Source organism: Channa argus, chromosome 11 (assembly GCF_033026475.1).
Source record: "Channa argus isolate prfri chromosome 11, Channa argus male v1.0, whole genome shotgun sequence".
NCBI lineage: Eukaryota > Metazoa > Chordata > Actinopteri > Anabantiformes > Channidae > Channa > Channa argus.
In genome coordinates this window covers 22,759,600-22,771,724 of record NC_090207.1, presented here as the reverse complement: position 1 = coordinate 22,771,724, position 12,125 = coordinate 22,759,600, and the positions used below count along the sequence as shown (strand labels likewise).

The 12,125-nt window shown below is 41.8% G+C and overlaps 1 protein-coding gene across 1 annotated transcript in view; it reads right to left on the bottom strand.

Annotated features, from left to right (window-relative positions):
• Window positions 1-1,027: 1,027 nt before the first annotated feature.
• Window positions 1,028-12,125, bottom strand: part of sema4c (sema domain, immunoglobulin domain (Ig), transmembrane domain (TM) and short cytoplasmic domain, (semaphorin) 4C) — an 85,303-nt gene continuing 74,205 nt past the window's right edge. Inside the window, exons 12-17 of the mRNA XM_067521507.1 lie at window positions 11,691-11,904; window positions 8,674-8,789; window positions 7,447-7,604; window positions 6,712-6,803; window positions 3,950-6,451; window positions 1,028-2,212 (exon numbers count right to left, since the gene is read on the bottom strand). Coding sequence (XP_067377608.1) covers window positions 5,556-6,451; window positions 6,712-6,803; window positions 7,447-7,604; window positions 8,674-8,789; window positions 11,691-11,904 — 1,476 coding nt within the window. The 3' untranslated portion in view covers window positions 1,028-2,212; window positions 3,950-5,555. The remainder of the gene's footprint in view (window positions 2,213-3,949; window positions 6,452-6,711; window positions 6,804-7,446; window positions 7,605-8,673; window positions 8,790-11,690; window positions 11,905-12,125) is intronic.

The following is a 12,125-nucleotide window of genomic DNA, read 5'->3' as shown; positions in this document are numbered from 1 at the left end:
GGTGCAGCTGAGTACACTGAGATCAGAAGTAACTGTGAGCCTCTCACAGCTGGGACTGTCGACCACATGAAGCATGCGGCTTCTTCTGTTGACACCAGGCAAGACTGTGCAAGTTGGGAGCTTGACTTTTGTTTTTGTTGTTGTGCTGCACAGGCTGAGGAAATGAAACAGCTCTAGACATTCAGAGGTGAAATGACACTGTGTATGCTCCTGTCCAATTGAGACATTTGCACAAACTGGAAGTCTTATTTTGGGAAAATAGAATGACCAACATATAGTTTTGTTAGAATAGACTTATGTATTATCATTCGGGCTTATGTGTTATCTGTTTTTCAATTTTCTTTCATGTAAATACTTTTGATTATGTCCCAGTTTTGTATATCCATCTTTTGGAAATTCTACCGTCTTATCCTTTAATGCATTGTGACAGTCCCTGCTGACATTGGGTGACAGGTGGTGTAGGCTACATCCTGGACAGGCTACCTGTCTATCAGAAGTCTGACACACATGGACAGACAACTCTTCATATTCAGTCATACGACCAATTTAAGTCACCAGTTTGGACTGTGGAAGGAAGACGACGAGGATACCCACACCAGCACCTTTAGTAATTTCATTCCACTTCTCTCTATTTTTTTGCTAACTAGTTCTGTCACTTACTGTGAATATTAATATTTATTACAGCTGACTCAGAGTTGTTGGAGATGTACAGTGTATATGTAGGTAACCTGTCATAGCTTTATTAGTTTGACAATAAATATACTAGTGGGATTAGCCTCAAACCAATTTATTATACTGCCTGCGCATATTTTCATGCTAAACATAAATATGTGGATACAAATCTTGGTCCCAAACACCTCCTAATGACACTGTTTATGTACACATTACTTTAAAAATATGTGCTAAACGAGGCTGTTTAAGCAATTTAGTGTTGCATGCTTGTTTGCAGGTTTGGGGGCTGACAAAAGGCAGATCAAAATTGATTCAGTAGACCTCCTGTTTAGCAAACAAAAGTCACACGCTTCGATTATATCTCTATTTTTATTTGTGTATATATACACATATAAAAAATAAGGACATATGTACAATGATAATAAATATCAACATATTTGTACAAGTGAAATAAGTTACTTAACATATTTTTTTTCAAAACAAACATAAAAGATCAATAATAGACAAGCAAAAATGAGGGAAAAAAACAGGGTGAATATAATCATACAAAAAAATCATGTCAAACAACAGCAGAACTTAAAGCCTTGTGTAAGAAAAACTATTATGAGCAAACAACTGCCTACGAACCAAAGAAATGCACATTAAATACATTACTCATGCATTTTTTTTTTCAAGCTTGAGACTGTATGCCTTTACCTTTTTTTGTTTTTCTAACATGTCACATGAAAAAAATTGTCATTATAAAAGGGAATTATATTAAGAGTACCAGTGTAAATGTGGTATTACCTTCAGGTAATGTAACATTACAGAGAGGACGCATTGTAGTACTGATCAACAGCAACTCTTTTGGTTTTTCAGGGGCTAACAAATTAAAGAATGGTTAAAAATTTGGTACATCATACAGCCTTTCAGAAAGAAGTGGGTCCAGTATATTACTGCTGACATGTAAACGGGAAGGAAAGAGGAAGTCCATCAGCCCCAAGCCTTTTTGTGTTTTGCTTGAGGGTGCAGATAAAATATGCAGAAAGGTTGCAGACATTAGCTCAGAGTAGCAAAGTGGACGGACTGCTGAAACCTAAATATCGATCTAGAATCAAATAAAATTAGTTTAAGTACTTCAACAAGAACAAAAGCAACTGCAGTCTACTTTGGCTTTTCCAAAATGTGAAGAGGCACAGAAAAAGTAAACACATTGAAATGCAGCTATGAGTTCCTGTACAACCCTTGAGCCATAAAATCTGACTTTTTTTTTTCAAAGAGAACATTAGTGTTCCACAACATTAGTGTCTGTAAAAGTCCAAAAATTATCAATCGAAATGATACACTTGTACAATGATCATCATATCAAAGATGTACAGTCCACTTGCAGAGGATCATGCAACACTAGGATGGAGTGCTGATGGCTGAATACCTCTTCAACCTCGGGATCATTTGGATATTCCACATTTCTCAGCGCTCTGTACACAGTCATTTTGTCCTCCCCTTCCTTCTTGCTATGCTCTGGTTCCCGCAGACACGTCCCACAAAATAAAAGTCAACCCTGATGGACAAAGTACAAAAAGAGGACAAAACAATGTACTTTTAGTAACAGAAAACAGTTATAAGGTTAGGAACAATATAACTTTATCACTTTCATATATCGTGTTGGCCATGAGGTTACTTGAAAGTAGATGAGAAAGCTTGAATGTGGTTATATATGTCAGTTTTGAATAGGAGATTGGTATGAAAAGGCCCTGTCTGAATCTTACAAGTAGAACATCGTTATTAAACCGGTGTTTCAGTCTGACAGAGGTCTCCCTTAGGTCAACTCATTTCGATCCTTCTTGGATTTAATTTTTTTTTTTACATTTTTAATCAAAATGTTCTAGCTGTCAGCTTCAGGTATTGTGCGGGCGCTTCTCTTATCTTCTACCATCAAAGTAGCTTTTCTGATGCACCTTCCCCTCAGGACTTTAATAAAAGTGTGCACAAGGACAACTTTTGATGAGTAGGAGACTGGTCAGGTAGTGCAGAACATATGATAGAACAAGACTCAGAATCTACTGTCAGGCTAGCAGCTCTGTAAAGCTGTACAAAGGAGCAGCAGCACTATGACCTGAGTGTACCTTACTGGGTGGATAGTAACGTGCGGATATTTAGTAGGTAGAACGTTTTTTAACTTATTTGGCATGATGGCACTGCTACAAGTAACAAGACCACAGACTGTGACAGTTCATCTTGATTGTTCATTAATGTTTGCATCAAATGTATTGTTTTACATATTTCAGTCAGGACAACAGTGACCAACTGAGCAACAGTGCCATGTCCGGAGCCAAACTGATGGCATAAACAACATTATTTTCCCTCCTTATGTAAGGACTGAACATAATAAATGTATAAGTGATGCTATATTTTGTTTAAGAAAGGCATTATCCATTATTATCCATTTTGTATTTATAGCCTTTCATTTTTTTAAGTCAACCGACCATATACTTGGCATCGAGGTGCTTTATATTTTAATTGGAAGTGCAGTCATTGCATTGTTAGTCTTCTGTGTGTCACAACTTTCATCTTTTGGGCAGAACATGTATATGAATGGTATTACACTTCTGTCTACTATCCTATTTTACATCATCTCTTTGCATCTAGCTTTGGAACTAAATTCCAGATCACATCACACATGGAGCAGTATGTCGGTCCAGAAGAGCTGGAGGAAGCTCGAGATGAAACTAGCCCAGCTCTGTCAAAAATAAACAGCTCACTAATAAACACATTATATCTAGATTATTTATTTTGTTTACAAGGAGCAAAAGTGAGAAGTCACTGCTCCTGGCCAAGAAAGTGACTGGCACATAACCCCATTTCAGAATGTAATTAGTCGTACAACATTTTGGTTTTTGTTTGCATTACTACAGTGACTTTTGTCTTATATATGTTATTTTCTGCCCAACAAACCTAATCACAATGTACTGACATATATGATATAAGATGTTGTTTAAAAAACACAAGCTGTGTCTTTATGCAAAGTTAATGTGGTTAAGTCTTATGGCTATAGCACCATATTTAACAGATACTTAAAAGAGAGGTATTGATTTTCTCAAAAAGAAAGAGTATTTTTCAAAATGCTAAATTACTCAAAAGTCATAAACTGGGCAAAGGCAGAGCAATATAAATAAACTCTGTAATTCTCAACAGTACACTGAGCAGCATCGAGAGACAAAAAGCTAAAATGGAAATCGTTAAAGGTTAGGACTTTGCTTAAATTTGTTTGCATGAATTTAATTAAGTGGAACAATACCTTTCACTTGTTCACGGCTGCTTTCCGCCTGGAACCAGCAGTTTGTCAGCACTGCAGTAGACCGTCTGTCCATTCTTCTGTCAGCATTGTGTATATAAATGTGTGTGTGTGTTTTGTGTGTTTTACAGTGGTCTTCCTTTGTATACATGTCCACAGTAGCCCCGGTTCAGTCTCTGGGCATCAGTAAGAGGGTGGGGTTTCATAGGGTTTAAGGGTGCTTCACAGACATACTGTAGTCCAGGGTGGTTGGCATCCAGAGGAATGGGAGCATGTGTGAATGGGGGGTAGGTGTGTATGTGTGTGTGTGTGTGTGGGAGGTGGGGTTCCTTCTTTGCACCGCAAGTTATAACCCTCACCAAAGATAAAATATAAAGCACTTATTGAGACATCCACAGCGGTCGCTTCAGTGAGGGTTCAACTACATTCTCCATGCCTAATGTCTTCACGTCAACTTCAATTTGGAATTAAGTGTGCAATTACCCTTCCGCTGCTAAGAGCTGAATGCAAATAGCCTCTTCTTTTTCAAGCAGAATGAACAGATGACCAAAAGGGTTCAACCAAAACAAATATCTGTTACACACTGTTGCTGTAATAAATGTCGTTTTAGAGTGTATTGTATAGTATATTGAGCTTGAAGGTGCATTTGAAGGGCACTGTGCAGGGCTGAGGAACGTAAGCACAAGGCCTCACGCTGTCATTCACAGAGGGAAGCCATTAGTCACATGATGATCATTTAAACACTGCTCTAGTCCGCAAGACAAAGAAAAAGAACAACAAGAAATGTCTTAATTCAAACTATCACAACATATTAGAGTGGAAGGAATCAAGGACTTTCTCCTCGGGGGGGATACAAATTGAGCACAGAAAGTCTTGAGACATTGTCCTTCATTCAGAAACACTCTTGCGTCTTTCGCTCCAGTTCACTTCATTTTCCATTTAATATCCTCTCTTTGTCTCTCGCTCTCTCTCCTCTCTGTCCCATGCAGAGTTCCCGCTACAGGGACATGATTGTCGTCTTGCTTCGAGATTAATTAGTCTTTTCATACCGCTCTTACACTCTTGGCTCACAAATACAAAAAAAGGGAAGACGGGCTCCCAGTTTTTAAGTGCAGTAAGCTGAAAAAAGTCTCAAAGGAATAGAAGGATAGAGAATCAGTTCAAAATTTCCAGTCAGTTGCCCTTGTCTTTTGTCAACTGGTTTCAGCACAAGAGCTAAAAGCCTCACTTGGTCCACTCAACATTAAAGAAATGTGCCCTTCAGAAAACATAACGCCAGTTGTTGTAGTTCCATGCTGGAGGTGTTGTCTTCCGCATCAAGCCTTTTTAAATACACAATTTACACAAGTGGCGATTGACAGTGGAAGCAGGAAAAGTCACAACCATGACTGCATGTTGCAGAGAACACGGTGTATGAGTGTGTATATTTAACATGCTGTGTGCTATAAATGTCTACAGTGAGCCAAACAGGCATTGGCAGAGCGAGAGACAGCATGGGGAATTGACAGCATGTAACCGAAAGAAAGAGAGAGAGAGCAGGCATCCTCAGAGAGAGGGAGGTAGGTTGGTTGTTTTCTTTTTCAAACTCGGGTAACGGAGACGGACAGGCCTAGACGGACGACTCCTCAGGGTTCGCATCGGGAAGCACGCTTCTCTGCTGCAGAGTGCGTCTCAGCTCTTCTTTGAAGGGGCTGGAGTAGTCGTTCCTGCCCATGCCCAGGCCTCCCAACCCGCCGCCCCCAGCGCCAGCCCCGCTAGCCCTCTCCTCCCCTGCTGTGCTCAGGTTGAGGCGGATGTAGCCGTTGCTACCAGAGCCTCGGATGTTGGTGAGGCTGAGACGGCTGGGGGAGTGGATGGGCTGGCCAGGAATGGTGCTGGGTGACGCCGTGCTGCTGACACTGCTGGGCCCAAGGGCGTGACCGGGAACGATTTTCAGTGAGCCATCTGAGTAGTAGTAGTTGGCACCTGTCTCCCAGAAGCGGTCCTCATCGCTGGGCATCTTACTGGGGACAAAGGTGGGTGGCTCCTTGGGCAGGGTGATGGGATACACTAAGGTGCTCTCAAGTGGCTTCATGTCGGCTCCCTTTCCCAAAGCCAACTTGAGCCTCCTGCGGAGGTAAAGTGCTGCTATAAGGAGCATCAGGCACGCTGCCCCAAGGGTGATGACCAGCACCCAGAAGAGCCCCATGCTGGTGTCTGGGGCCTTCACTTCCATGAAAAGCGGAGCACTGGCTACTACAACCACCTGGTATCGCTCTGTCTGAAACTTGACCCCCTGCTCCTCGGAATAGCAGATATAGCGCCCCGATTGGACCTGGCCAGCTTCAGGGACAATGAGGGCCTTAAGGGTCCGATCGAAGCGTGGCCCTCCAGCCTCAGGGTCACCCAGCAGCAGCTCACGGTCATTGAAATGCCAGCAGGGCTGAGCCAGGTTAGAAACCAGCTGGCAAGGCAGCACCATGTCAGAGCCCACCACCACTGTTACGTTCCTCAGACGGGAGTGCTCTGCAGAGGAACGGGAGAGGTGGAGGATGGCGGAGAGGGGAGAGTGGAGAGAAGAGCAGACAGGAGCAGAGGTTAAGTGCCACACATAATATTTCCAATTCATATTCTACAGCAGCAAGCTCTCTTCTGTTTAATTCAATTCATACAACTTAATCCAAATGTATTCACAGAGTCCATTCTCTGTCCTTGCTACTGACTTACTCCTGTGCTGACAATCAATTCCCACAAGGGGCCACTACTGAGGTGGAGCCTACACTCACCAGGGCTGGGAATGGAGACAGGCTTATCAAACTTGGCTTTTCCCCGGCTGAACCTTTCCAGCATGAGGTCCTGTGACAGGGAGGAGGTGGACCTGTTGGGGAACAGACAGAAAGCAGAGCGGAAGATTAATAATAATGCTCTCTAGTTAGGACTGAATACAATATCTAAATGTGCAATCTATTGTATTTATGTATCAATAACAATACTCAAATTAGCCAAAATTTGTAAAAAACATTTAGAAACAAATGCAGAAAATCTTTTTTAAGTGTATCATTTCCACATTTGACCAACGCATTATCTGTAAATGTATATTATTAGAAAATAAACCAGCCCTTTAGTTTTGTCCTTCCTATGAAATGGAGGAGTTTCCTTCCTGGCCACAGCTTGTCAGTATGGTTTATGTTTATACTTGTTTCACAAGGTTGACCTGGGAAATCATAGCGTGAGAAGCCTGAGTATTGTACTCAGCAGCTTCAGGGTGAAAGCCTGTAAACAGCAGTGAAAATGGATTCACCCTGTTGTAAGGAGTTGTTCAGGTGGTATGTATCTCACTACGTTATGTATTGGTGTCCATAAGGGGGACACCAGTGGTCAATGGGGAATGTAATATTTAATGTTTACTGTTTTAACGGACTGTCCTAAATTTATAATCAGAAGCTTCCTTTACAAAAATTTACCAAGCTTCAAAATAGGACACAGTATAAATTTGTAGGTACATTATACACTCTGCTCACCCGCGATGGAGGTCAATGCGGACACAGGCTCGACCCTCACTGTCCCAAGCACAGTAAGGGTCCCGGGCTAGCAGACAGTCTGGCTGAGAATGATAGCGGCTGCAGTTGGCCAAAGGCAGCTGGAGAACCTCAGAACGAGAACCGATGTACAAGTACTTCTAGAGTAAGAAATGAGGAGAGAAGAAGAGGGAAAGAAGACAAAGAACAGATCCAGGCATCCATGCGGAGACAGAAACCAGAGAGAGATAAAACAGAAGAAGAGAGATAAACAGACACAGTGACTTAGTTAGGGGTTATAGGAGATAATGGGATAATCACTTTCAATTACAATAACATTCACCCCCCACCCCCGACCCTCTTCCAATTCAATATGGCTTGCACTCTTTATAACAGCACTCAAAAGCTGTTATAAAATGTCTGGTCGCGGCTAAGCCAGCATTAATGAGATAAGCAGTGGGGTTTAGGGCTGGGAACGCCTCGTCAAAGCCACATCGAACTGCGGACATGCCGCTGTAGAGCCACGGGGACATGGCTGGTGTCAACACAGGGGCTTAGCTGACAGGGCCGGGAGATGCAGGGGCAAAGGTTCAGTTCCCCGCTGTGGTAAAGGACTGTAATTACAGTTATTGTGAGGAGGGTTTTAGATTCATGAGGCGACACTTGATCTAAAAATGGGCAGTGTTGATAAAAACATCCGCTGAGTGGCACCGGGCCAGTAGTACTGTGCTGACTGCCTGTCTGTTGTCAATGAACCTACGATAAAGTCCCACCGATAAAGTCACTGACTACCAATGAACAAGTGATGCAATGCTGCTTTTGAGGAATATAATAAAATTAATTACAAGAACATGCTAAAAGTGCTAGCCAGACAGGAGACTTCCCAAAACAACAAAGGAACTTTTCCCCCTGAGAGACCATTAAGATTTTTCATCCATCTGGGAGTCCACAGTGATAATATGCACATGCCCCACAAAAGTGAGTGGGAGCAGCAAGAAGCTCCAAATTCAAGTAAATGATCAAATAAAAGAAGAGAAGTCTTTTCTCAGCTCTTTGTATTAAATCATGCTAACATTAAATAAATCTTCTTTGTTTTGGAGACATCAGAGTCCTATTAGAAGTCCGTTGAAGTGAAGGATGAAGAGAGACACTGGAGTGGACTTAACACACTGGTAGGCCCCAACTGTTTTTAAAAAATGAATCTCAGTGTACAGACATCTGTTTCCTTACCTTGGAGTGGGAGATGGTCAGGCTGTCTACAGGCTGGCCTGTCTCAAACAGCTGGATTTCTTCAATCACATGGGTCTCGGAGCCCAGGATCACCACTCTCTGCAGCCAGCCATCCGCTGCAGAAGAGGAAACAGAAAAGAAGGGCAGATTCAGCTGTGTTCAGTCAAATGTTCCACCTCACGTTTCCTTTTAATACAAGATCCTTTCGGCATCTCCTCAGGGGAATTTTTCATGGCATGTAAAAGCAAAAGTGTTCAAACAGACTTTGCTTGATTCCTGATACCCAATAAACACACACCTTTGATAGCTAAACACCTCATTTTAATATCACTGATATGACATTAGAAAACAATCTTCGCACACCTGCAACTGCACACTAGTTCATTTGAATAATAATGATAGGCTATAATAAATGAACGCATACACCTGTGACTGCATACCAGTCATTTATATGTGAATAACTGGCAAACAAACACCTGTGCCTGTGCTGCACTTAAATATTAATGATATACTGATGCATTCATAAACACACACCAGTGACTGCAGAGGAGTTCAATCTCATAATTAAATATTGATTACTAGATATTCTAATATACAAACACACCCCTTTGATGCTTTAATAATACTAATTTAAATGTTAAAGTGCAGGGAGAAAATCATCATGTGTGCTGGCACTTTGATTATCAGCTGTTCACAAACATTACTAAAGGCCAGAAAAACCCGTATTTTTTCAGAAATCTGAAGCTCTTTTGAAATATAAAACTGACATTTGACTTTTTACAGAAGGAAAACAACAAGTGAGATGTAACATTAATGCTATTTGAAGTGCAACTTTAATGAATGTTTGCATTATTTGCAATTAGTGCAATTACTGTTACTAATTACACCTGTGCTTCTCCTGCTAAGTAAAAATGTCTGCAGTGAAAAAACGTCTACTGAACTCTACTGAAGAAACCAGGTGGTAACATGCGTAATAAAAAACACAGCTGCAAGTTGTCTCCATCTTTCATCAACATCAAAAGTGAATTTTGCTCAACTTTTAGTTGCACTAAAATGTCATGGTCCCCTGCAAGTGAGAAAAACAGAAAATGAACAAGACAGTATTTCTGCTGTCTGAACTTATAGCTCTATTACTGAGTCCTCCACAACAAAAAACAATTTAAAGGTGAATTTAAAAGAGCTGAGAAGCTGTTCTTGGCCTTTAAAGGCCTTGGGTAAAGGTAATATTATCAGAGACATTTGAAGACTTTTTCAAGCGCTGTGTGGGATGCTGATGCTGAAGGAGGAGGAAGATGAGATCCTGTACTCCTTTCATGTAGGGCATTGTGAACGAGTTAAAATCCCCTGTGATGAGAAGCGTTTCAGGCACAGCTGGTGGGGTCACCTTGATGTGCATGTTTATATATGTGTGCAATAGTGCTAGTGCTGACATGTGCTTTCTTGTGTGGTTTCTCGATTTAGAGACTGTCACAGATAATATGAAAAGCTAACCCGGTAGCCAACAGGAAGCATGAGAGACAGAAATATACTGTATGCACACAGACACACACACACACTTGGGCATGGCAAGCAGCAGGCATATCATCACACTCCCCTCTCACAGCGTCAGGAACCAGTGTCGGCTAATCCCTCAATCCCGTAGCCTGGTTTTCCTGAAAAACAGTCTTGACGAGCACTCCCTCTCTCTATTTTCACATCAGCTGTCGCTATGCTGCAGCTAATAGCTAATCAAGCCTGTAGCCCAATTGGCACTATGAGCGCACGTCTGCCGAGGGCCCTGTTGCGATTGTGCTGTGAAGCACGAAAAGCGGGGATGACTGCACTTGGCTCAAGGAGTGCGAGTGTGTGTTTGTGTATAACAAATTGTAAACGTGTCACCCATGTGTGTTCATGTGTGTGTCTGGGTTGACACGCTGTCAGTTGCCATGCAGTCACTCTGCCACTGCAGTGATCAGAATGATAAGTAGCCAAGTCTCTTTCCATTCATGAGATGGGCTGCAATCAAATTCACATTCCCTGGAATCTACTGTCAGATCACCGTTATTTAGGATTAAAGCTCTGGGAAGTCTGGCTACTTGCAGACTGGTGCCAAAACAGGACACCTGCATATGGGCCCGGTGGCTACTGACTTGAGGTATTAATTAAGTCGTGCATTTGTAGCAGTTTCCTTTGATGCATGAAGATTGATCTCAGCATGCAAATAAAGTCCTTAATTGAAACCCAGCTGATGTCTGACCAGATGGCATGTTGTTTTGTACCACCATACCTAATGCCAGTACCTGTTTCTGTCTGCTGCCATGGCCTGTAAGCTCTCATCTTTTCAACAAATGCTATGTAAAACTTCCCTCAACCTATTCAGACACAAACACACACTCAGCCACAGTGAGAGGGAACAGGGGCACATAAAGAAAGACTGTGGGCAACTAGAATGTATGTTCACTGCCACATGGAGAAAACGCCACAGTACAATAGGTGGTCAAAATAAGAGGGACATTATACAGTGCAAAATTTAATCCAATACAATGGCAAAAGTACCATATTTAATCTAAGATCTAATCTAAGGTCAGATTACGTAAAGTGTACTGTGTCTTAAAGGCAATAATTTATATTGTCATTTCTAAAGGAGGACACTGTGTTTGCTCCACCTGTATGGTTATTTTGCTAATTTTTCCTCTAAAATAAGGCTACAGTTTAAAACAGAATTTTAAGTGTATTTGGTCCTTAAACACTTTCCTTTTTGTTAAATGTCAAATGTTTCATATGAGATACTGTATGGAAGGGGGTTGCAGGTTAAGCTAAAACACTTGAGTTTCAACCATCATCTAAATTGTAACTGAAAATTAATTTTCACGTTTAATCTCTATAATTAGTTATTATCACTTATGTGGTAGCACTGAAAGTAGTTAACCTAATGATTGGAGAGTGAGCCCTAAAAGGAAATCTAACTTTAATGTTCTTAAATTTAAAATACCAGTATTTCTGATAACAGTAGGTGTCATTTTTTATGTGATTTGTACCTGTGCCGATAAAGAGCATGTTGTACGCCCGCTGGTCCAGGGCGCTAACCCGATCGACCGCCAGCCTCGTGAAGTTGATGCCCTTGGTGAGCAGCAGGGGGCGAGCCAAAGCTTTGTCCTCCATTAACGGGTGCTTCTTGGCAAAGTTGAGCGTGGCGTCAGGCAGCTGCAGAGAGCTGTTGTAGCCATTCTCCCTGTCTGAGTTAGTTATACACTGCAGCAAAGACAGAGGATGGAGAGACAGGGAGAAAAATAGAGCAAAAAAAAAAAAAAGCAGGGAAAGGAAGGGAGGAGGGAAGGGGAAAAAAGTGAGAGGAGCCAAGAAAGAGAAAGAAGCAAAGGAGGAAAATCTTAGCTGCTGCTTGCACAGGTTGGCATGGTTAGTTGGCTTGGAGATGATTGCCCTCACTCCCTCTCCTCTTTTCTTCTCCATCT